The sequence below is a fragment of the Schistocerca nitens genome, chromosome 4 (genome assembly GCF_023898315.1).
Source record: "Schistocerca nitens isolate TAMUIC-IGC-003100 chromosome 4, iqSchNite1.1, whole genome shotgun sequence".
Classification (NCBI taxonomy): domain Eukaryota; kingdom Metazoa; phylum Arthropoda; class Insecta; order Orthoptera; family Acrididae; genus Schistocerca; species Schistocerca nitens.
This window is the reverse complement of record NC_064617.1, coordinates 874,794,859-874,822,477: the sequence shown is the minus strand read 5'-3', so window position 1 is coordinate 874,822,477 and position 27,619 is coordinate 874,794,859. Positions and strand designations below refer to the sequence as shown.

The 27,619-nt window shown below is 39.9% G+C and overlaps 1 protein-coding gene across 1 annotated transcript in view; it reads left to right on the top strand.

Annotated features, from left to right (window-relative positions):
• Positions 1–27,619, top strand: part of LOC126253366 (huntingtin-like) — a 549,449-nt gene that overhangs the window by 59,008 nt on the left and 462,822 nt on the right. Inside the window, exons 6-7 of the mRNA XM_049954640.1 lie at positions 3,912–4,093; positions 20,464–20,656. Of these exons, the coding sequence (XP_049810597.1) occupies positions 3,912–4,093; positions 20,464–20,656 (375 nt within the window). The remainder of the gene's footprint in view (positions 1–3,911; positions 4,094–20,463; positions 20,657–27,619) is intronic.

Below are 27,619 nucleotides of genomic sequence, written 5' to 3'. Positions count from 1 at the left end.
GCTGAGCAGCAGACAGATGATGTACATGGGAACTGTTGGCATCAGTGGTGACAAGCCAGGGATGTGTTGGAAGTGGGATGTGCACAGGTTTCAGACAATCTATGAAATGGTTGGTGTTTTTAATATGGGGGGGAGAGGCTGGGAGTCTTTGTAGTATAGATTGCAGGTTTTGATCAACTAAGGCAGATACACATGCCTGTCCCACTCCCTGCACTGATCCTGTTCACCTTAGTCAACTTTATACTTGCCTTTTTGAGGGGAAGACATCAGAACCACGATGGCTCCTTCCTATGCCAACTTTCTTGTGGGTAGCTTGTAGGGGGCTTTCCAGGGATCCGTTAGCCTTCAGCTCCTGGTTTGGTTTAGATGTATTGATGATATCTCTGCCATATAGACTCATGGAGACACTGACCTGTTAAAATTTTTTGTATCTCTAAATACATTCTTCCAATTAAATTTCCTGTGGTCCTACTGTGAATCCGGTGCCACTTTCTTTGATGTTGATTTCGTCTTCTCTGAAGGTCAGCTACACACATTAAACCCACTAGCAAGCAACAGTACCTACATTTTACCATTTGCCATCCCCTCCATGTCAAATGTTGCCTCCCATATAGCCTTGGCATTCAACACAAACATATTTGTTCAGATGCAGACTCTTTACAGCAGTACACCACCATTCTCACCTCAGCCTTCACTGAGCGTAATAACCTCACCAGCTTAGTTCAAAAGCAGATTTCCCATCCCATCCCATCCAGTCCTGGTTCTGCTGATCCCTCCAAAAACAGTTTCGTAGCACACTTCGCGCAACTCAGTATTATCCTGGTCTTGAATGTATTAATCAGCTACTTCGACAAGACTATGACTTCCTAAAAATCATACCCTGAAATTAATCCAATCTGACTGACATTTTGCTCATCACACATAGAATAACTTTTTTGCCCTCAGCTTCTCCCAATCTCTGAAATATACAGGTCAGAGCCTATGCATCTGTTTCCCTACCCTGTGACTCCTAATCTATGATTGTCCCTGCTGTAAGACTTGCCCTATACACTGTCTTACAACCACCTATATCACAGACCTGTGACTGACAAAAATACACTATCAAATGGAGTGCCACCTGTGAAATGACACGGTTTTGTACCAGCTGTTATGTAAACACTGTTTGGGCTTCTGCATTGGCAATATGACTACCACCAAGTTATCAGTTAGGATGAATGGCATGACAGTTGTGGCTTCGGTGGCTGTTTTACCACATGTGCTATCTGGATTCTCAACCCCCCCCCTCCCCCACCCCACCCCGCCCCTCACTGCCCCTGTTCCCCGACACCAGTTTCTCAGAGCTACATAGTGGGAAATGGTGTTACAACACGTCCTTGGTCCTTGTGGCCCACCTGGTTGTAATTTACGTTAATTTCTTCGGTCTTAACCTTTCCTTTCGTGAACTTTTATCAGTAATCTCTGTGTTACTTATAATGCTATCTTACGCTTTTAAGGGGTATAGGTTTTCAAATCCCATCCGATGGAGTCCCCAACAGTCAGTCTTTGCTTCTCATCCCATCTTGTAAGTCTCCCCTGACCTGGGGTTCTGGGCATCTTTTCCATAACTCTCCCCATTTCCTTAACATAACCAGTCCTTTTCCTTAATCACTCTTGCTTCCCCTTCAATGCTTCTGCCAGGAGGAGTAGCCACTGGTTCCGAAAACTTGCACATTTCTTTAACTTCTATATGTTTTTTTCCCTTGCCGATGAGTAGATGTTTTATCTGTCTAATTACTGGTATATTATTATATTTTTAAGATTTGATTTTTTAAATTTACTATTTAGATTGTGTGACAGCTATGCTGGCCAATACTTACTTTCAGGAGGCAAAATATTTAGTGCTACCGATAGGCATATATACACTCCTGGAAATTGAAATAAGAACACCGTGAATTCATTGTCCCAGGAAGGGGAAACTTTATTGACACATTCCTGGGGTCAGATACATCACATGATCACACTGACAGAACCACAGGCACATAGACACAGGCAACAGAGCATGCACAATGTCGGCACTAGTACAGTGTATATCCACCTTTCGCAGCAATGCAGGCTGCTATTCTCCCATGGAGACGATCGTAGAGATGCTGGATGTAGTCCTGTGGAACGGCTTGCCATGCCATTTCCACCTGGCGCCTCAGTTGGACCAGCGTTCGTGCTGGACGTGCAGACCGCGTGAGACGACGCTTCATCCAGTCCCAAACATGCTCAATGGGGGACAGATCCGGAGATCTTGCTGGCCAGGGTAGTTGACTTACACCTTCTAGAGCACGTTGGCTGGCACGGGATACTTGCGGACGTGCATTGTCCTGTTGGAACAGCAGGTTCCCTTGCCGGTCTAGGAATGGTAGAACGATGGGTTCGATGACGGTTTGGGTGTACCGTGCACTATTCAGTGTCCCCTCGACGATCACCAGTGGTGTACGGCCAGTGTAGGAGATCGCTCCCCACACCATGATGCCGGGTGTTGGCCCTGTGTGCCTCGGTCGTATGCAGTCCTGATTGTGGCGCTCACCTGCACGGCGCCAAACACGCATACGACCACCATTGGCACCAAGGCAGAAGCGACTCTCATCGCTGAAGACGACACGTCTCCATTCGTCCCTCCATTCACGCCTGTCGCGACACCACTGGAGGCGGGTTGCACGATGTTGGGGCGTGAGCGGAAGACGGCCTAACAGTGTGCGGGACCGTAGCCCAGCTTCATGGAGACGGTTGCGTATGGTCCTCGCCGATACCCCAGGAGCAACAGTGTCCCTAATTTGCTGGGAAGTGGCGGTGCGGTCCCCTACGGCACTGCATAGGATCCTATGGTCTTGGCGTGCATCCATGCGTCGCTGCGGTCCGGTCCCAGGTCGACGGGCACGTGCACCTTCCGCCGACCACTGGCGACAACATCGATGTACTGTGGAGACCTCATGCCCCACGTGTTGAGCAATTCGGCGGTACGTCCACCCGGCCTCCCGCATGCCCACTATACGCCCTCGCTCAAAGTCCGTCAACTGCACATACGGTTCACATCCACGCTGTCGCGGCATGCTACCAGTGTTAAAGACTGCGATGGAGCTCCGTATGCCACGGCAAACTGGCTGACACTGACGGCGGCGGTGCACAAATGCTGCGCAGCTAGCGCCATTCGACTGCCAACACCGCGGTTCCTGGTGTGTCCGCTGTGCCGTGCGTGTGATCATTGCTTGTACAGCCCTCTCGCAGTGTCCGGAGCAAGTATGGTGGGTCTGACACACCGGTGTCAATGTGTTCTTTTTTCCATTTCCAGGAGTGTAGAAAAAATAATGATATCACTATCCTGACTTTTGCAACTATTAATACAGTTTTGCCGCGCGGGATTAGCCGAGTGGTCTAAGGTGCTGCAGTCATGAACTGTGCAGCTGATCTCGGCGGAGGTTCAAGTCCTCCCTCGGGCAGGGGTGTGTGTGTGTGTGTGTGCGTGTGTGTGTGTGTGTGTGTGTGTGTGTGTGTGTGTGTGTGTGTGTGTGTCCTTAGGATAATTTAGGTTAAGTAGTGTGTAAGCTTAGGGACTGATGACCTTAGCAGTTAAGTCCCATAAGATTTCACATACATTTGAACACAGTACAGTTTTCTTTTTGGATACTGTTATTTATATTATAGGTAGAGAGAGTGGCAGGAGTGAAAACTAATGTGTGATTGAGGATATACTGTAAAGTGTGTTCATTGTAATCTCTCCTCATTTACATTGAAATAGAGGCAACAGCATATTGTAATTTACTCATTTTATTGTCCATTATTTATGCTAAAGTATTTTACTAGCTCAACAGAAAACAGTTTTAGTGTTAGTACAATTTATGTGTAGTAGTTTCTTTTACTAAGAATGGTAATTTTATTTTTTGAAGATTGTTTGGTGCCTGTGCGTGAGATGCAACCAGTGCCCACTATACTTGGTGTTTTGGGTTGCCTTCGATCTATTCTTCCGCATATGGTTTTGAAGGAGGCAGCTGAGGACGAAATGAGAGGCAGTTTCGGTGTCAGATGTCGTACACACGAGACACCGATTTCAATTGATAGAATGATACAGGTTTGTTGACATCTTGTCCTCTTACCATTTCCAAGCAGCCAGATCACTTCATAATAAGAGTATGTTAGCTACACACACACACACACACACACACACACACACACACACACACACAATTGTGCAACTGCATGATCAGAAATTCTTCTATAGAGTAGAAGGAGTTGCAAACAGGTATGATTTCAGTGTTTGAAGTTAATTTTATTAGCTGTTAAATTCATATGTCATGGGGGGTAGGCAGTAAAATATCTTTATGGCTGGATACTTTATTCCTTTTTGTACCATACTAAGGGTGAGTGATGGCCAGTGTAAATTACTACTTCTGTTAGTATTACATTTATGAATGTTATTGTTGCTTCCAAACTATGATTGATTGTTGACAACAAACTTAATAAAGAGAGTAAATGTATTGTGAGGCTGTTGTCAGTATATTTAGCTGCTCAAAGAGCTTCTGATAGGGGATTCTAGAGTGAACACCATATATAATCGTTATTACTCACTTCTGTAAAACTAACACATTTTCTGTCAGTCACATTTTATCCTGGAATATGATGCTACAAGAAATTAGCAAATGAAAACAGGAAAAGTAAGTTAACTTTTGATATGCAAAATTTGCAGTTCAGGTTCTTGTCAGTGTAAACACCTAAGGATTTGGAATATTCTGTTTCCCTTATTGATTTACCCTCATGTGTTATTTCTAATGGTGAGGTCAGAATTTGTGCAATAATATGTATTGTATCATTTTACCTATTTTAGTTACAGTCCAGTTGCAAAGAACCATTGTTAATTTCTGTTTACATTTTCAAGTACTGAAGTCACTTCATTAGCTTTGACTGCAATCCTTGCATCATCAGCAAATAGAACCATTTCTGCTTCTTGGATAACTCATGTGAGATTATTGGTATATGGCAAGAACAAGAGCTTACCTAATACTGACCACTGTGGTATGCCTGTATTGATGAGTCCCATTCTGAAGATGGGGTTTTTGTGATTATGGATAGTTTGAATCCTGCGAGGCAGGAGATATTTTATACATTCACTTTTAGGAGTGCTAGAGAGGATTGAGAGTTGCTGTGGGGAATGTGATTTGTATTGGAAGGAGGGTAGTCATGGATTAGATCAGGTAACATAAGGTAATGCTTGACCTCTTTCATGCAGTCATTCATTCATTTAATTCAAGGAGTCGTCGTTTGCAGTTTCAAGGGAATCAAGTATGTGAGTAAATGTTCGTGGCAAGTTAAAACTGTGTGCCAGACTGGAACTCTTAACATAAATGTGATGCCTTTTGCAGGCAGTGCGCTGCAACTTTCTATGTCTGTGACTGCCCCATGTACTGATTCACAGCTTCACCTTGTCAGTTGTTGCCCTTGTGAATCAAATTTAGAAAAGGTAGAAGTATTCTTGTGAAATGGGGATGGCAACACTTTATACAACTGGCCATGTCAAAAAGAGGAGAGGAGCACTAGTACATGGCAAATTTAGTTCATTTGTTAGCTCCAAGTTCCATGGATGATGTTTAATGATGTGGGATGAGTCATTTTACATCCACATTATACATTCATATGGCTACATCCTTATCATCTACAATCTTTTGGAGTTATCAGGCTGAAACTCTTTCAGTCTGTTTTCTAATTTATCATTGGGTAAGTGATCAAACATGTTGGTGGCGGCAGTGTGCAATGCTTTTTGTGCTAAAGGGAACCTGTAATGAATGGGATTTTTTTTTATAGTATTGTAACTAAGCACATAATTGTTCCTTTTCATTTACATCTATTTCTACATACATATTCCACAAGCCACTGTATGGTGCATAGCAGAGGTACATTGAACTACTGCTAGTCATTTCCTTTCCTGTGCCATTCACAAATAGAGCGAGGGAAAAATGATTCTTTATGCCTCCATATGAGCCCTAATTATCTCTTATTCTGTCTTGTGGTCCGTACATGAAATGTACATTTGCAGCCATAGAATCATTCTGCAGTCAGCTTCAAATTCTGGTTCTCTAAATTTTCTCACCAGTGTTCCTTGAAAAGAACATCACTTTCCCTTCAGGATTCCCGTTTGTGTTCCCATAGCATCTCTATAATACTTGTGTGTTGATCGAACCTACTGGTAATAAATCTAGCAGCTTGCATCTGACTTGCTTCACCAATGGTTGCTTTCGTTCTCCATCATTCCCTAATCTGAGCTTTGGCTCTGCCTCTAATGATTTTGTTGTCAGTGAGACGTTAAACACTAATCGCCTCCTCCTCCTTGTCTGAATTGCTTCAATGTTCATTTAATCCGACCTGGTGGGGTCCCAAACACTAGATCAGTACTCAGGAATGCAGTCTCCTTTACAAATTACCTACACGTTCCTAAAATTCTCCCAATAAACCAGAGTCGAACATTTGTCTGTCCTATTACAGTCATTACACTTGTTCTATTTCATATTGCTTTGCAGTGTTACACCTAGATATTTGAATGATGTGACTGAGTCAAGCAGGACAATACTAATGCTGTGACTTTACAGATCTGTTTTTCCTACTCCTCTGCATTAACTTGCATTTTTCTACATTTAGAGCTAGATGCCATTCATCACACCAACTAGAAATTTTGTCTGAGTCATCTTGTATCCTCTTACTCACACTCAACGATGACACCTGCCCGTACACCACAGAATCAATAGATAACTGCTGCGGATTGCTGCTCACCCTGTCAGTCAGATCATTTATGTATATAGAGAACAACAGTTGTCCTATCACACTTCTCTGGGGCACTCCTGATGATACCTTTGTCTCTGATGGGCACTCTCCATCAAGGGCAACGTACTGGGTTCCATTATGTAAGAAGTCTTTGGGTCACTCGCATATCTGGAAACCTACCCTGTATGCTTGTATTTTTGTTAAGTCTTCAGTGGGGTACTGTGTCAAACACTTTTTGGAAATCTAGGAATTTTTAAATCTGCTTGTTGCCTCTCATCCATCATTCCCAGGATATGTGTGAGAAAAGAGCAAGCTGAGTTTTGCTCTTGTAATGCTTTCTAAATTTGTGCTGTTTTGTGGAGTAAAGGTTTTCCATCTCAAGGAAATGTATTATATTTACTCTGAGAACATGTTCAAGAATTCTACAGCAAACCAATGTTAAGGGCAGTGGTCTATAATTTTGTTGGTCTGTTAGTTTACCCTTCTTACACACATCAAAAAAAGTTTGGCATCACCTCGGTTCCAAGAGTACCAGAACCTGTACCAAAAATTGGAATAGATATATAATTTCTGCTGTTTTTATTGTTCATGAAAACCACACATTGCATGTTGTATCACCATACAGCGAGAACTTCAGAGGTGGTGGTCCACATTGCTGTACACACTGGTACCTCTAATACCTAGTAGCATGTCCTCTTGCATTGATGCATGCCTGCATTCGTCGTGGCATACTATCCACAACTTCATCAAGGCACTGTTGGTCCAGATTGTCCCACTCCTCAATGGTGATTTGGTGTAGATCCCTCAGAGTGGTTGGTGGGTCATGTCGTCCATAAACAGCCCTTTTCAGTCTGTCCCAGGCATGTTCGATAGGGTTCATGTCTGGAGAGCATGCTGGCCACTCTATTCGAACTATGTTGTTATCTTGAAGGAAGTCATTCACAAGATGTGCACCTTCCATGACCACCAGCAACGTATGTCAGCCCCACATAATGCCACCCCAAAACAGCAGGGAACCTTGATCTTGCTGCACTTGCTGGACTGTGTGTGTAAGGCGTGCAGCCCGACTGGGTACTGGCAGAAGTAAAGCTGTGAGTACCGGGCGTGAGTCGTGCTTCGGTAGCTCAGATGGTAGAGCAGTTGCCCGCGAAAGGCAAAGGTCCCGAGTTCGAGTCTCAGTCGGGCACACAGTTTTAATCTGCCAGGAAGTTTCACGTCTCTGATGATTGACTGGTTGAAGGCATATGCTACACTCATTGGTGAAGAGAACGTAATGCCAGTCCTGAGTGGTCCATTTGGCATGTTGTTGGACCCATCTGTACCGCGCTGCATGGTGTCGTGGTTGCAAAGACGGACCTCGCCACGGGTGTCGGGAGTGAAGTTGCGCATCATGCAGCCTATTTCACACAGTTTGAGACGTAACACGATGGCCTTTCTCTGCACAAAAAGCATTACTCAACTTGGTGGTGTTGCTGTCAGGGTTCCTCCGAGCCATAATCCGTAGATAGCGATCATCCACTGCACTAGCAGCCCTTGGGCAGCCTGAGCGATGCATGTCTGTATCTCCTCCATGTCCAAACAACATTGCTTTGGTTCACTCCAAGATGCCTCAGCACTTCGCTTGTTGAGAGCCCTTCCTGGTGCAAAGTAACAATGCGGATGCAATCGAACTGTGGTGTTGACCATCTAGGCATGGTTGAACTACAGACAACACGAGGCGTGTGCCTCCTTCCTGGTGGAATGACTGGAACTGATCGGTTGTCAGACCCCCTGTGTCTAATAGGCGCTGCTCATGCATGGTTGTCTATATCTTCTTTGGACAGGTTTAGTGACACCTCTAATCAAAGGGACTGTGTCTGTGATACAATATCCACAGTCAACATCTACCTTTGGGAGTTCTGGGAACTGGGGTGATGAAAAACTGTTTTTGATGTGTGTATATACAGGAGTCACCTGTGCCTTTTTTAATCAGTTGGGACTTTGTATTGAGGAAGGGATTCAAAAGTAAGGGGCCAATGTTGTAGAGTACTATGATTCTTGAAGTTTTACTGGCGTACTGAATATTATTCGAGGTTTTGGGTTTGCAGCCGGATAATTTTGACTTGCCACAATCGCAAAAAAGGTTTTATCCTTACTAATGTCATACAACTGTATTCCACCTGAGAATATAACTAATGTAATTCTGGTGGCACATCCATATTTTATGAATTTAATTGATCCAAAATTCAAAAGATTTTATGATATGGGATTGGAACTATATAAAAAGACTGTGAATGATCTAGATTTAAGAGGATTAGAAAACCTATTAGGATCTGGCTCTGAGGACAATGTGTTTTATGCTTATAGTAACAATGTATGGGAATATTATTACACTCTTCAAGATTAATTAAGTTGGTTAAACAAATTATTATTGTATCAATGTAATGATAATACTGTCAAAGCTACAGAATTTCTCACAAATTTAGTTTCATGATTTAATAAAAATGGCTTATATGTTTGGCAAAATCATAATTATGTACCTTCCAAAAAGTTAAATATGCTGTGTGTAATAGGCCCTCCAAATAGTGGTAAAAATTGGTTTTTCGACTATTTAATATCATTAGCTTTAAATGTAGGACATATTGGTCGTTGCAACGACAAAACAAATCAGTTTGTTCTTCAAGATGCTGTAAACAGAAGAATAATAGTTGGGAACGAAACTTCATTGGAAGAATGTTCATTAGAAGATTTTAAGAAAGTTTGTAAAGGTATAGCCTGTAACATACAAGTTAAATATAAAGGTGATTCCATTTTACGTTGAACTCCTCTACTTTTGATTTCTAATTCTCAACCAGTTGTTTGTAGTCATCCTGATGTTAAAGATATACGTGTGAAAACTGTTAGATGGAGAAAGTTTGATGAATTAAAAGATGCAAATAGGAAACCATATCCATTAGCCTTCTTCAATTTGTTACAAATGTATAACGTGTCATATTGAGGTGAAAGAAAGTCAATCCAAAATTGTATATATACTGCTTTTATTGTCATTATTGTACATTACAGATGATTTTACAATACATTCAATCAAAAGAATTATGCATGTTTCATTTCATATTGACCATTATACACAGATGATTCCTCATTCCTTGTCACATTTGCCATGTAAATCATATCCGATATTTGAACATTTGATACATCTGCTCGAGGATAATGAGTCTCTAACCCATCTGAATAAACAGAACATTCAACAATCACTTCAAATAACATTTAAGTATCTGTATATTTTGAAACATCACTGTTCAAACTACTGGTCTTTAAAGCATAAGTAGGATTTATCCCTATATGAAGACTTGGTTCCACATTAGTATCATGCAGTCTAATATTATACCCACTAGATGCAATATCAGCTTTTTCAATCAAATCTTTATATCCCGATGAATCCTTATTTGTTACTGGGCTAATGGCTGATACTAGCTGTTCTTGGATTTGTGCTGGTTCTAAAGGTGTTTTCGAAAAATTATCGCACATCATAAAGGGATTGTAATGCTTATCACCATTAAGTGTATATCATTGAGGCACACCTTGTTGAGTTACAGAAATGGGAAATATATCAACATTAGTAACTTTTGGAATTTTAAGAAAACCTAAAGTAGGGTTATATTCATAATTTACAACAACACTTCCAGTATGCGAATCTGCATCAACTTCAGACACACACGATTGTACACACTTCCAACCCCAATTATGTAAACCTTTATCTTTTGAGCTAGATACACATGCATAGTACTATTTCAAATTAGTGGGTTATCTGAATTGATGTGCGAGAACTGTAGTTAGAAAGGCGTCTTCATCATTTCTATATCTGTACCATGATTTCCATATTGGAAAAAAATTACGTTTATGGTCTATACTAGTTGTCTCCATAGGTGCAGAGCTGGCAAATTCAGTTGGCTTTACATTAACACCAGGAATTTTCAAATTGATACCTATACTGGTTAAGATATTTTTATTTTGGTTTAAAGTGGCAAGTTCAGTATCACTTGAATTTGTTGGAAATGCAATTCTGGGATTACAAGCAATTACTTTTACATCACAATGAACAATTTTGCTACCATCTAGCAATAAATCAAATTCAGAAGGAGTCATATACAAAAATGGTCTATCAACAGGAATTTCGGCCAAAGGAGTAATCATAAAAACAGCATCTTCATGAGTAATTGCTTTATATGCTAAACCATATGTGAAAAAGCGATGCACTTTTCTATACCTTGTAATATTTCCTGTATCTAATATTGATGGGGACGGTAACGGTACATCAGTTGTATTAGCAAAATCGCCCATTCCATTAGCTGATGGAGCTGCAGTTCCTGGAAGTGCTTTTTTTGATTTTTTCGCACCAACATCCTTTTGCAATTGACCTGCATGTTTCCCTGATGCTGATTCCATTACACTACTATGTGTGTCAGAACCTGAATATGGAACTAATGGTGCAACTGGAGTATGATCCTCTTGTCCGTCTTTGGAATATTCGATCTCGTCGTCATCGTGTTCAGTCGCAGCTTCTTCCGTTGATGCTAGTATCATACTGCCAGATGTTGATGGGCGTTCGTGATATATAGGCAAACCGCGATGTTCACGTGAGATTAGCCACTGTTCATATGCATAACGTTTCTGGCTTTCATGCATTCAATTCCAATTTGGACGTTCCCAAGGAGGCCAATCATAATTCTGAAGGCAAGAAACGTTACTATTATTATCATAATATAATAGACAAATAATGTATAAAACAATGTAAATATATAAATATAATAGAGGGAAACATTCCACGTGGGAAAAATATATCTAAAAACAAAGATGATGTGACTTACCAAACGAAAGCGCTGGCAGGTCGATAGACATACAAACAATCACAAACATACACACAAAATTCTAGCTTTCACAACCAATGGTTGCTTCGTCAGGAAAGAGGGAAGGAGAGGGAAAGACGAAAGGATGTGGGTTTTAAGGGAGAGGGTAAGGAGTCATTCCAATCCCGGGATCGGAAAGACTTACCTTAGGGGGGAAAAAAGGATGGGTATACACTCGCGCACACACACACACATATCCATCCACACATATACAGACACAAGCAGACATATTCAAAGACAAAATGAATATGAATATGAATATGTCTGCTTGTGTCTGTATATGTGTGGATGGATATGTGTGTGTGTGTGTGTGTGTGTGTGTGTGTGTGTGTGTGTGTGCGAGTGTATACCCATCCTTTTTTCCCCCTAAGGTAAGTCTTTCCGCTCCCAGGATTGGAATGACTCCTTACCCTCTCCCTTAAAACCCACATCCTTTCGTCTTTCCCTCTCCTTCCCTCTTTTCTGATGAAGCAACCATTGGTTGCGAAAGCTAGAATTTTGTGTGTATGTTTGTGTTTGTTTGTGTGTCTATCGACCTGCCAGCGCTTTCGTTTGGTAAGTCACATCATCTTCGTTTTTAGATATAATATAAATATATAAATTTACATATCTTGTTGTTTGGCATCAGGTTGTTTTGGATATAACACTTTGTTAAGTTTCTGTTCCACAAATGTTTTCAATTTCAATCCGTACTTTCCTGCAAAGGAATGCCAATTTCATGAATGACTCCAATCAATAGGAAAGTCAATTATGGCTTTAGCATCCAACTGCTGTACTCGTTGCTTAAATTCTTCTTCAGTAAAAACACGTTCTCAAGCTTCCTTTAATAAGCGATTGTACCCAACGTCATGTTCTTCAGCAATGGCATCTGCTCCACTTCATGGTGCATCTATATTTATAGGGTTTCTAGGCCCAACATAGTCGCTACCTGGCAATGTTAATCCTTTATTTTTCACCCTTTCAACTAATTTCTTTGTGCCGTATGCTATTCCAGCACCTGCTAAAGCTGTTGCACCAGCAGTGCCAGCTATCTGACCTGTAGATAAAGAGGTGCTTAAGGCCACGCCGTCCACTGCTGTTTCAGCCGCTCCAGATAAAAGCGGTGTACTTTCAATCGTATCTATGTCTATTGCTGTATGACCTTCCTCGCCATATTGATATGGATGGTGCCGGCGCAGTCCAGTATTGACTTCTTCTGTCAGCCTTGGCTCTAATTCAAATTCAACAACTTCGTCTAAATCGTCATATGCTGGATTGTGGCCAAATCTAATTTCATTAGCAGCATCTTGCCTACCAATTGTCCTTATACTGTTGCTCCTATTAACATTAAAATTATTCCCCCTTTCCGCCATTTCAATATCGTCCACTGGTCCTGGATATAACTTTCCACTGCCGTACTGTATTGAAATATGTTGTCCTGTGCTTAAATACTCATTTAACAATGACATGCTGACTAAATTACATTTACTAGTATCTGCATTTATACAGGTAAAAGAATAAAAATCTGTCACTACATGGCGCCATCAAATGAAAAATTTTATACGCGCCAACCTTTTGCTGGCGTGGGTGCTTGCCCAGATAATAGCTCTAACAGAGCTAATTATCTCAGCGACAGAGCGCTAGCGCCTTCCAGCCCTTTGGACCTTGGGGGACCCGGTGACCTAGGGGACTCATGAAACATGGCTCTAGTGCCGTTTCGTCTCGAATCCCCCACTGACCCTCCACTGAGACCTTTTTGGGGAAGTGCACACATTATGTTCGCAACTCTGCTGACGTGTATCACTAGACTGAAGTCACTTCAACTCAGTGAAACTGGCTTACTAGTGAGCTTTGATGTCATCTCACTTTCCGTATGGACGCTTCCTTACTCATCAGCAATAAGTTCAAGGCCATTATAACAGCACTTTTTCATCATGTCCTTTCCTCAACCTACTTTTCATTTATCAATGAATATTTTGAGCAGGCTGGTGATGTTGCCATGGCAGTCCTCTCCCCCCTCTGGTAGCAAACTTTTTTATGGAAGACTTTGAGCAAAAGGCACTTGATTTCTCAGAACTTAAACTGAGAGTCTTCTGCTGATATGTAGGTGAGACTTTCGTTGTGTGACCCCATGGTGAAGAAAAGCTGTCACGTTTCTTGCAACATCTTAAGTCAATCCATAAGAAGATACAATTTCTGATGGAAATAGAGTAGGATGGTTGCTTACCATTTTTGGACCTCTTGGTTAGTAGGAAAGTGGACAGGTCGTTAGGGCATTCTGTCTACTGTGCGCTCACACGTATGGACCTCTAACTTCAAGCATCCTTTACAAACTACTGGCATCCTTAGAATGTAGGTGCACCGGGCTCATGTTGTTTCTGATGGAGACAGCCTTACAAAGGAGCTAGAACATCTACAGTTGGTGTTCAAAGATAATGGTTACTCTCTACATCAGATAGGTACAGTGCCAAGGGGGAAGAAACGTGACCACCCACTACATGAAGGAGATAGGAGCTTTTCAAGTCCAGGGTGTTCCTTCCATATGTCTTCAACCTTTCGTCTAAAGTAGGCAGGATCCTAAGGAAATGTCAGGTTAAAGTAATCTTCCAGCCACTGGCAAAGATTAATGCACTTCTTGGTTTGCTAAAGGATGATCTGGGTCTGTGGAAGACTGCAATTTACAAAATTCCTTGCCAGTGTGGCAAAGCTTACATAGGTCAAACAATACGCAGAGTACATGAAAGGTTCATGCAGTATGTCCTGCCCACTGCCATTTTAGAGTCCTAACCGATTGTATAATATTTTTTACTCCTGTTATTGCTCATGTCTCCACTTTTCTGTCGATCTTTCTTAGTGAGACCTAAAAATGACCTTTCCATAGCACTCTGAGCAGTTCTAAGTTTCCTTTTGAAAAATTCATTTCAAGTCCAAGTTTCACACCCACACGTTAAAACAGGTAGGACACACTGATCAAAAACTGTCTTCTTTAAGTAGACTGACATGTTAGATTTGAAAACTGTTGCATTTCTTCCGTAAGCCCTCCAACCCAGTTCAATTCGATGAAAAATTTCAGGTTTCAAATTCCTTTTTGTGTCGAGTAGTTGGCCCAGATAAACGTATTATGCACGATCGAAGGATGGTAGATGGATAAAATCAGTTTTAAAGTGGAGTCCCAGAGAAAAACGAAGACCACCAGCTGGGATAAGGAACTCAGGAAAGTTGCGGGTTTCAACTGGCAGAAGACAGCAATGGACAGAGATGCATGGAGACACCTCTTAAAAATGTATTTAATAACATAAAGAGGCTAAATCTTGTATAGATTGAATTAGCCGAACAATAAATAAATTAACATGAAAGGTGAATTGAACGTGAGAACCACACTCGCCTTTCGCAGCCCATTAAGTCAGCCATAGCTGAGCATTGTATTACCACTGGACATTCTATGGATTACTCTGCCACAAAAATCTTGGCCCCACTGAGATGCTTGTGGAATTCAGTAATTAAAGAATCTGTGGAAATACATCTAGCACAATATCTTATAAATCATGACAACGGCTTTCAACTGTACAAGGCTTGGGACCCAGTGATCTCTTTAATTTTTTTCTGAGAGAAAACATTTTATTGTTAAAGACACATCTGGCAACATCAGACATTTGTTTTCAGTGCTGTGAGTGTGCGTTCCAACAGAGGGCGGAAATGTAGTTTCACCTTTACGCATGTGCCTGTGCGCCACAGATGGGACAGTGTTTGCAGAGGGTGCGGATTTAGAAATGGTGTACTCCTGTGACTGCTGCCAGTGTGCATGCACCTTTGTGCCAATTTTTGCTGTAAAGCCAACACTGTGAACTAGCAATCTCCAGGGGCAGACACTCGCTTGAAGATGGCTGGATGGTTGCCTGCTGAAGTATTGTGGAAAGAAGTCGACATGATATAGCTACAATCCCAAAACCTTATAGAATGAGCCTAGATCATAGTTTTTAAAACTGAATTGGGATTCCATACAGACCTGGTGACTTATTCGTTTTCAGTTCTTTCATTTGCTTCTTTGCGCAAGGGATGTCTATTACTATGTCCTCCATACAGGAGTCTGTGCAATTGTCAGATGTTTGTACGCTCCTCCTGTGTGAATGATTTCTTAAACACAAATTAAAAATTTCAGCTTTCTTTTTGATATCTTCTAATGCCCTACCAAACTTGTCAGTGAGTGACTGGATAGAAGCCTTCGACCCAGTTACTGATTGTATGTAGGGCCAGAATTTTCTCAGGTTCCTGGCAAAGAATTTTGCTAAGGTATGATAGTGGTAGTTACTTTATGCTGCATGTATCAGTCTTTGTACAGACACATGATACACTACTATCTTTTGCCTATCATCATTTGTGGGTTCTCTTTTGAACTGAGAGTGCAACAGTCTTTCTTACTGCAGCATTTTCTGAATTTTGTCGTTAAACCACAGTGGGTCTTTTCCATCCGTAATCCATTTGCTAGGCCCACGTTTCTCCAGAGCGTGATTTATAGTCCCTTGACACTGTGCCCATAATTTCTGTACATCCATCATACTGGAATTAAGTGACATCCATTTGAACTAAAGTGGATTATTTATAACAAACTTCATGTGGAAAAATCAAACACTGGAAAATCCCAGATGGAATAATGACAGTAATATGAAAAGGATAGATTGCCACTTGCCAAACAGCGGAGTTGTTTAGTCGCAGACAGTTACAACAAAAAAACTGTTAAACAAATAAGCTTTTGACCAAAAGACAATACACACGCACACGTACACGCGCGCGTGCACACACACACACACACACACACACACACACACACACACACACACACACACCACTTTCTCTGGCTGCTGAGGCCTAATTTGGAAGAAAGGCTTTAGGCTGAAAGCTTACGTTTTTATCAATATTTTTTTTTGTACCTATCTGTCATTTTGAAAGTGGGAGAGAGAGAGAGAGAGAGAGAGAGAGAGAGAGAGAGAGGCAGACGATTCACACCATACCTCTCAATAATACTTCTAAGAACGTTATTTGGTATTTCTTCTTTCATGATGACAAAAATAGGGAGTGGATTTACAGTAATTGGAAAACACTGTGACAAAACAGTTAGCAGCTGGGCACAGAATAATCAGCTTATAATAAACAGTAAAAAAAAACTATCTCATTAAGATTTCACAAATTCTAAACAAGAATGTGTGCATTCCATTTATCTGCAGCAAACAAAATTCTTAGCTTTATGATTGCAAAGAAGTTTAAAGTGAAATAAGTATATAATATATCTGATGCAAAATTAGCAAGACCAGCTCAGTAAAAACAGGAAACCGTGCCTGTCGTGTCTACTTTCATTCTCACCTTAAACATAGGATCACATTTTGGGAAATTCAAAAGCAGATATCAGTACATTCAAGTCACAAAAAAGGACTTTCATAATTACATCTGAGTGCAAACCTGGAAACTGTTGTAAACCACTGTTTGAGATACATGATACTGCACTTGTGACCCGTTTTTACATTTAGTGATTTTTCTGTTTCCCCTTCGTTTACTGCTCTCACGTCAAATGAAAACCAGACAGACTTCTGTGGCTGTGAGCTATCAAGTGAATTAAAATACTTTCACATAATTACGGAAGGTTAAATTATGTTACTAGTTTTAGATTTTATTTTATTTCCACCTTTTTGACAGTCAAGCATTAATCGCTTTGCAGAACAATGAAGTTATTTTTATCGGTTTGATAAATAAATTTGGCTTTTATTAAGCTTTCCTGCTGAGGCAGTCAATTTATTCCACACTATTGTCTAGTTTCAACTGTTCGCTGCATTTCTGGTGCATGTTAACATCTTCTAGCACATATGGCGTTATGCCATTATAAAGAACCAAACATGATATAATACAATACTGGTACTCCAAGAAAATGTACATCCCGAAAACCACACTGAACTGCTTCATATCTGGTCAAGGCCTACGTCATTGGGAATCTGGACATACGAATGTGCTCTTTAAGGCGATCTATGAATTATAATATGATTCACGAAATTCCAACGCTCTTGGAGTATCGTCTGATATCTTGTTTCTTTTATGACATAATGTAAGATCTCTTAATGTTTTACGTGTACGAACATACAGGCTTCCTACGTCACCATAGCTGTGCAAGCGCGGTGACGCCTCTTATCTGGTGCTTTCTAGCAACTGCTAAAATGAATCTATTTCTAATAGATCACAGGAAAATGTTGCCAATTGTTGTTCAGAAAGTGTTATTATCAAAGTAAATTTCCTTTTACACAAGATGAACTATGTGCGAGAGTGTACAATGAATTTCTTAAATCACAGTGTTTGGTCTCTTTTAAAAGTCAACTCTTTGATGACGAGCCATTTAGAAGAATTTCGAGCCCAGAAGATCAGAGATTTACGTCGGTATTGAAAATTTTGCTGGCATATTTGTGTGATGTATCTTAAAGTGTAACATGTGCTAAACAGATCAACATTATATGTGAAAGCTTAGCTTCTCTTGTAGCTTATTAATCTTAGAGACAAATATTATATGTGAAAGCTTTGCTTTTCTTGTAGCAACACTATGTATATTAATTTAAACCATTAACTTTTCCTGTTGGTGGAATTAAAATTTATACTTTTGTAATATGAAAATATGCAGCGTACATGTTGCTGCTCATCAAAGATCTTTCCAAAACGTGTTTTTTTCCCCCTGAATATCGTTTTCTAAAGTGCCGGGAAATTCTACGCTGCTGTATAAAACGATATCCTATCAGAGGATAAGTTTTACAGTTCCAAGGGAAAGTATAGTGTCACTTAACATGGCAAAAGTGTATTTTCACCCGGGAGGAAATGTATTTTTCACCGGGAGATCCAGGAAAAATCCGGGAATTTTTTTTCCTTGTCCGCATATACACCCTGAGTAAAGGAAACCACAGAAAAATTTGGAGTAGGAATTAAAGTTCAGGGAGAAGAAATAAAAACTTTATGATTTGCCAATGACGTTGTAGTTCTGCCAGAGACAGCGAAAGACTTGGAGGAGCACTTGAACAGAATGGTCAGTGTCTTGAAAGAAAAATGTAGATGAACGTCAACAAAAGCAAAATAAGGATAACGGGATGTAGTCGAATTAAATCAGGGAATGTTGAGGGAATTAGATTAGAAACAAGACACTTAAAGTAGTACATGAGTTTTGCTATTTGGGTAGAAAAATAACTGTTGATGGCTGAAGTAAAGAAGGTATAAAATGTAGGATGGCAATGGCTAGAAAAGTATTTCTGAAGAAGAACAGTGAATGTATATTTAAGTCTTACGAAGTCATTTTATGAAGGTGTTTGTATGGAGTGTTGCCATGTATGGAAGTGAAACATGGACGATAAACAGTTTATACAAAAATAGAATAGATGCTTTCTAAATGTGGTACTGCAGAGGAATGTTGAAGATTAGATGAGTTGGTCATGTAACTAATGAGGAGGTACTGAACAGAATTGGGGCAACAAGAAATTTGTGGCTCAGCTTGACCAAAAGAACGGATCAGTTGATAGGACACATTCTGAGACATCAAGGGGTCACCAATTTGGCATCGGAGGGAAGTGTGGGGTGTAAAAATTGTAGAGAGAGACCAAGAGATGAATATACTAAGCAGATTCAGATGAGTGTAGGTTGCAATAGTTACTCGGAGATGAAGAGGCTTGCACAGGATGAAGTAGCATGGAGAGCTGTACCAAACCAGTCTTTGGACTGAAGACCACGATTCAACACACAACACATCACCTGTTTATGGGATCTAACATTCTACACTCTGACCAGTAAAATGCCAGTTTTGTTTCTCCTGATGGTATCATCCTGAGTAGTCCCTGCGGGAGGATCCTAACGGGGCAATATTTTTCCTCAGGAATATTTTGCAAAAGAGGATAACATCATTAAGCCATCTAGTAGAGTTGTATACTCTCGAAAAAAATTACTGTCTCAGTCCCGACATAGCAATTTTTGGCTTGCTGCTGTCTCTATTGAGGAACCACAGCTTTGTGAAGCCTCTCCATTGATACCCTTGCAGATATAGTGTGGCTGTCTGTATTTCAGGGCTATGCAAACCACCCCACTTTGGCAGGGTCCATGGTTCATAGGGAATAGGTTTGTTTAATTTGACAAATACAAATAGATGACCCTTTATGCATCATCCAAACAAAGTGCTGTCTAAATTTTATCAAGGGTAATGACTTGTGGTGGCTTAATTGATGTAGGCATCTAGGACTTAAAATGTGGACAGAAAGCAAGAGTGTGATAAGCACTGTCAAAATAACACCACCGGACAAAAGTTAAGCTTCTTCAAATCAGTAACGTGCAACTCGTCACTATCCTTTATGGCTCCTGACTGTATTGTTAATGTAAGTTGCTACTGAGATGTATATTACTGTTACAAGTTTGAAAATTTGTTCCCCATAATCTTTTAGCTGTATAGTCTGCACAAAAGACGTGGAGTTTGTTTTTTTATTTGTTTTAAGTGTTTTTTTAAAATCCGTTTTATTTGTAGTTGGTTATGTTAACATATTTTATCTGAATGCCAACTAAAAATATGTAACCACTTCCTAAGCACAGGAAGAGCAATGTGATTCTCTTGAAGAATCATATATCTTTTTAAGCTTCCAATAAAACATTATGTGAAGAGAATATAATAAATTATTTTAATTGACTCACCTCAAAAGATATTTTATGAATTGTTTTTTGTGCAGTATGATATGAATGTATTGCGGTACAACTGCAAAGTAATTGTACTCAGTAATCTTTATTGTACTTGAAATGTAATTTATTTATGGTATTTTGCCTTCAGGTGTATGAACTTTGCCTGCATTACACAAACCACACAGACCATAATGTCATTAATGGTGCTCTTGAAACACTTCATCAGTTGCTGCAGGATCCACCAGATGATTTGCTTGCCATTTTGCTTTCCTCTGAAGGCATACGACGGAGCCACATACAGCCGAGTGAGTCTCTTGAGAAGCTGTCTCGCCGTTCCTTGAGTAAGTTTCTGCTGAACTTTGGAAGTGGGTTGAATGGTGGTTCCATTTCTGAAATTTGTTCGAAGTTGTTTATCCTTCAGCTGAACTTTTTACAGCATGCAAACTAAACTTCAACCAACTCCTGTCCTTACATCTCCTCTTCGTTATAATATTTTCTCTCAGTCATTATTACTATAGTTCCTGATTTCCACAGCCTTGCCTTTTGATTGTATTTAGCTTCCTTTTTTACAGCCCTTTCCTCATCTCGTATTTGGTACTACACTTTGTCAGTATATATAATTACTTTGAATTGTCAGTGGTCTGTGTTAAACATTTACACTCGTTTTCACAGTTCATTGTTTATTGCTTCTGCATTCCAGCGTGTGATTTTAATGCATGGTTTTGTGATTTGGTATCCCTCCATCCTTCATTCAGTGTCTCTGCTGTCTTTTGTACCCTCACTTGCTCTTGATTAACTGTTCATTTGTCGTGCTCTGTAGATCCCATGCAGTGGGAGCACCTTCAAAGATGTGGAATGAGTCAAGGTATACAATAACAAAAGACAACCATCTTGTAGAAGTTTAACAGGTCCACTAGATTGAACAGTAAACAATCAGTGTTGCTTCATAATATTTGCAGTTACTCCACATAAATGTAACAAACTGAATAGTAAGAAATTCAGATGCTTTGAAAATGTATTCTACCACAGCCACTTCATGGTTCATCTTGCAGATATTTGTTACCACAGTGGAAAACCTGTTCCACTCTTTCACAGTATCATGAAGTGACACATTATGCCCATACATTGTCAATATTTAATCGTTAAGTTTCTTCACTGATTTCTCTAGCAAATGCACCACATTACTAACAACAGTCACTTTGCTTCTTTTCACTGTTGCAGTGCTCCCAAGCCACACAACTCAGATTGAATTACATGAAAAACACAGAAATAAACTGCACTTCAGTTGAACACACACATACGTCAAATATTCACAGTATTTCTAGTCAAATGTGTTAAGTTAAAGAACTCCCCTTGTTTGTGGGAAACTGAAAAGTTACGCAGTGGAGGTATGAATGTGTTGGAGAAGACTTGTGCATATGTCCTGCTACAGCAACCAAATTTTAATTTTCACATTGTGCTTGTGACAGTTAAATTGAATGCCAAGATCTTTTTTTCCTTTTTAAGAAAAAGGAAAGAAAATACATTTTTTTTCCATCACCAGGATATAGTGGGCTATTGGTCTATCTCCGGTAACCATGTCTTCAAAGGGCATTAAATAAAAAGCAAAAAATCTTGAGAAAACTAACTATACTTTTTACCATTCATTTAGAAACAGTGTATTAGGTATCACATGTAACTTGATTCAATTCCAGTTTGCCTTATTGTCTTTCTTATCAAGTACCTGTACTTCCTTCAAGTAAAGGATTTGGGACCACATAAATTGCCTGAATATGTACCTTATTTCATCCATAAATTTCTTCTCAGTGTATTTCGAGACATTTGGCATCCTTCCAGAAGTGTTACTTTTTTCTTGGCTTTTATTATGTGTTGTCATCATACTAACTAATGCTGTTCACATTTCCTATCACATCACAATCTCCTTTTACCTGAGCTGGGAGTTTTCTGATTTTTAATTGTAATAAAGATTTAAATGTTAGTATTAAGCTCAGTGTTGTGTACACTTATGGTTTATGTTCATACAGAATGCAGCTGACACAATGTAGCCATGGTGTGTGTGTGTGTGTGTGTGTGTGTGTGTGTGTGTGTGTGTGTGTGTGTGCGCGCGCGCGCCCGCGCTCGCGCTCTAGCTCAAAAAATGATTTCGAATTGCCCAAAGCCTAGCAGAATTTTCAGTTCTGTTTATGTGTTGTTGATGACTCATCACCTTTACTGTTTGGTGAGTTGTTACCTTTACTCCTAAATTATTTAGTGTCATCTCAGTAGTTACTCTCTCATTGTGTCAGTGTTACTTATTAGGAGGAAATGGTTCAAAAAAAGTTATTATTATATTTGGCTAGGTTTTAAACAGTCTCCTACAGAATTACAGGTAATTGATAAAGATTGTACCAAACCAAATTGTATGAGACTTGTCCCATCTTAAAAGTTGAGTGCTATGAAGTGAGTTACAGAGGTGTGGTCAAGAGTTCCAACATCACTTCAAATTTTATGCCACTTCCTCTTTGTACTATGCCATTTGTAAATAAATATGCACTCCTGTCAATAAAATATTTGTTAAACTGACGGTAATTGGAGAACCACTGTTTCTGTTCTATGTTTACGGCATATAAAGATGTTTCTTTTACTGCAGAATACAAGTCACATCCTTTTGTCTTTCCCTCTCCTTCCCTCTTTCCTGATGAGGCAACAGTTTGTTGCGAAAGCTTGAATTTTGTGTGTATGTTTGTGTTTGTTTGTGTGTCTATCGACCTGCCAGCGCTTTCGTTTGGTAAGTCACATCATCTTTGTTTTTAGATACATTTTTCCCACGTGGAATGTTTCCCTCTATTATATTAAGTTTAATTTTTGCCATATCTGTTAAAGAAATATCACTGTTTGTAATAGTCTTGAATCTGTATCATGTCTGTCAGCCTGCTGTTGTTTCTAACTACTTCTTTATGTTTCCCCTAGCCCTCAGTTCATAGAAACTTTCCCTTCCCTTCAGCAGGTATACATTTTCACAATTCGTAAACTAAGGGAAAGGCAACCAGTCACCTACAACATGTCGATGCATTACAGAAAACTGCATTCACACTGAATTTCGAGCACTAGCTTTTTTTTTTTTTAGCATATGCTTTCACACACACAACCACACACTCCCAAATGTACACTCCCGTGGCCATGAATCAATCCACTATAGGTGAGTGGTTGCCTTTCTCTTATTTTATGTATTGCTCCACCCCAGAATTTCCATTTTGTCATAGCTGTTTCAGCAGCTGGTAAATAGATATTTCCCATTTGCCAGGGATACTGATAATCAAATGGAATTATTCTGCTCTTTTGCATCGAGCTAAAGCTTTGTTTGGCCTTGCCTGGGAGACATGTTCGCGCTGACAAGCTGGACAGGAGTCAGGGACTGGGTGTTTTAACTTGTCGTATATAATCAAATATAGAAAAAAAGTATTTTTCATATAATTCTAATAAGAATTACATTGAAAAATTTTTTAATAAAATTTATTATTAAATGTTTCAGTTCCCACGTGAAAAAAATGAGTGATTTTCATTTAGTGTGTTTCTTTAATTCCACATTTCTCAGTTGAGTGTGAAGATTAGATTTCAGTTAGTAAATATGATTTTGTTACATAAAATAATCTAACATTTTAGTTTCTTAATGAACTACTTACTTTTCCGTAATTGGTCATGGTCATTGTGAACTGATGTTACTTGTCAAACATGCACTGAATTGTAAAATTATTTAGGAATATGATCTTACGTTACTTACCCTTCAGTATGTTTTAGACCATATCTTACCATGAGTGAAATGTAGCTGAAAGTGCGAAAGAGTTTTTCAATTAGCATTGACACTCATATCCTTCTTGTATTGGAAGTAATTGTGAATTATTAAATGGTGCTAATGCTGTGGCCTCAAGCCAGTGGAATTCCTTGCATTTCTGCCTGGCCACGAACACTCCAGGATAGGAAAGCAAGTTACTGTCAGTTCTTATAGGCCTGAGGTTGGATCCTAATGTGATTTCAGTCATCAGTGAACACACACCAAATGTATTTAAATCTTTTAATCAGTGTCATCTGTTAAAACAGCACATTCTTCTACTATGATATTGCAGTAGCTCACATCATACTTCATATATTTGTTTACTTATTTATTGTATGTTGACAGGAGAAATAATAGGCAACTATTTACAACAAATATATACATTTCTACACAGGTACGCACAATCTCAAGTTGGTAATGAATTCATGGCTCTAATGCCAGACTTGAAATCCAGTCAGAAGCTTCTGCAGATGAACTGTGAAGGTCTTCTCCAGTCTGCCTTTGAATACTCTGAGGGAACATTCAAATGTTACATTATTTGCTGTTTGCTGCTATTTATCGCAATCACATTCAGGGGAGGTCTTCTATCCCCTTTGGTGTAACAGTGTTCCACATCTGGCCTGGTGTGTTCTGATCCGATTCAACATGCACCAGTGTCATTGGGGTAGACGAAAAGCTGGGAGTGTTGATTAGTTGGTGACGCTTCAGGGAAGATTGCTCCTGCCACTGATTGTTCCAGTCTTCTTGCGTGTTGAAGTTCCTGTCCTGCAGCTGTGCATCATGATGGTTTTCAAGACCTCTGTCACTGTGGTTTTGATGATGAAATTTCTGAATGGATTGATAATTATGTTTCTTTTTTTTTAAATTCTTGCCCACATGTTCAGCAATGACTGTGATCTTCTTATGGATGGTAGTGTAATATACTAAGGACCTGTAGCCAGTGTGTTTGTGGGATGAATACACCATGTGATGAGGTACATTGCTTGATTTAGCTGTGTGTCATTTATTTTAGTGTGAGCGAGTGGAACATAAGTATTCTGCAACCGAGTATGAAAGAGCTAAAGCTGACGATCTGTATTGATTCGGCCCAAGTGTGGCTGCTGAGGAATAGGTGGGTGCTGAGACAGAGCAACGTAATGAGAGGCACATGCAATGTGTTCTTAACCCTGGTTTATATAACATCAGTTCAGCAAGTCCAGTTGTATTCCAGCAGGTTACTGACACAAGCATGTTTGTTGTAGATAATGACACAGAAAGGTGAGTCCAAATTATAGGCTTTGAATGGGCTGTGAATGTACTCTGCTGCCTGACTGGGCTGGCATCGGGGTAGCTACTCTATAAGCAGGCTTGGTGGTGGTGCTAGAAGCACATGCAGCAGTGTGTGTGTCTTTGAGCTAGCCAAAAACTGGCAGGGCAGTCACATGAGTTAGAGCTGAACTCACGATGTTGACTGCCTGGCACACTGTCGATGGTGTACAACACCACAGTCTGAGAACTATTGCAGTGGCACCCCAGGCGGGTTCCTGTTAACTTCTGGGTTACACTGTTCAGAGTTTTGATTTTAGTTGCCATATTCCGGAGATGGATATTGTATGTCTGAGACCTGTCTAGGGTCACACACAAGTATTTTGGAGTGTTAAAATAGGGGAGAGTCTGATCTCTAAATGTGATGTTAGGTTTGCAGTTTACTTGTTTATTCCATAAGTAGAAATAAGATACAACGGTCTTTTTAGGATTCGGTTGGAGAGAGTTATGTTTGAATTATTTGTCCAGAGTCTTCAGTTCTGATCCTGGTGTTGCTTCAGCATCCCTAAAGCTTTGATCCTGAGTGGTCAGAGCAGTATCATCACCAGATATAAATTTCCTGGATTTTGTTTCTGGAAGGTCATATGTACACAAATTAAAAAGTAATGCAGCCAAAACAGAACCTTTTGGGATACTGTCATTTATTTTGTGAACTCTACTTTTAGAGTTCTCTGAGAACACTTGGAAGTATTTGTTGTTCAGCATGTTGCCAGTTAGAGTGGTTAGGTTCCGACACAGAGTGACACTGATGAATTTGAGCAAAACTTGGTCACACCAGACAGTATCATAGGCTGCATGTTTATCTTCTGCTTCAAAAAGCCATTTTCAATACAAGTTGCTATTGCTAGCAACTGGTCCTCATATCCTCTTCGTAATCTAAACCCAGCTTGCTGTATTGGGATGTGTTTACTTATGGATGTGCAGATTCTGTTATGAATGAGCTTCTCCAGGAGCTTGAACTTGACACTAAGGAGGGCAATGGGAGCAATAGCTTTCAACTCTGGATGGATCTTTGTTTGGCTTTAGTACAGCAATGATCTTAGTTTTCTTGTAGAGGGGTGGCAGATGACCTGACTAAGATATTTGAAAAGAAGGTGTTCATCTTTTTGACAGTAGCAGGACCACAGTGCAACAAAAACTCAGCGTAGATGCTGTCAGTGCATGCTGCCTTCCTAGGTTCTTTATAGATTCTGTGGTCTCTTCAAATGGAAATAGGATGGCAAGCTCAGATATTTGTGGAGCCAACCATTTATTTACTTTAAAGAGATGTCTAACTTTCCTTCTGATGTGTTTATCTTTTGTTGAGTTGGTGATGGAGATCATGTAATTTGCCATATCATTGAAATTTATGTTACTTTTTGTCAGGTGATGGTATTGACATACACAGGTTTCTGATTAAGAACCAAGCTTCCTGCTGCAGTGAGTATAGTCCAAGGAGGCTGACATCTGTTTTTCCTGCTCTTGTTTAGTGACTGTAGAAGGCAGTAACCGGATCTCCAGCACCTGGAATCCTTGAGAAGCATTTCAGTGTGTTCATTCCAGCCTTTGGAAAATTGAGACCAGTTGGTTTTTGTAAAGTTCCAGTTTGGTTTGGATAAGAGTGGATGATGGGTGTGAATAACCCTGTCTGGTGAAGTATTGGATGATGCTGACTATGAGGGTCTCTGGTTAGGAGTCTGTGGCATACCTCATTGGGCACATTTGGAAAGTGTGATAAAGTGTTGGTCAAGTGTGTAGCCCATGTTCCAGTGAGTGGAAAAGAAGGGTATCTTGCCTTTTGTGTCATATATAAATTTGGGTTTTCTGTTCCTGTCCATTTGGCATGTTTCTGTCCATTTTTGTCACATTCTTTGTATTCCCAGAGTATATGGTGGCTGAAGAAGTCTGCAGTGATGATACTTGGGTCTTGGGGAAGAATAATTATATCATGTTGGCTTGTACAGTTTGACTATTGTCAAGTTCCTCACTTTAACAATAGTGATGATAACATCATCTGAACTGATGGCAAGACTTCATAGATCATTGGACATGGTAGGAAACCAATATGGTTACATATGGATTAGGCGAAAGAAATTGCTTCTCTTCTAACATCTAAAGAATGAACAGTTTTTGATGGAAAAAAAAAAACAAGTCATTTCCATTTTGAGGAAGGATTGTCAAACAGACATACAAAGCTACAGGCTTATGT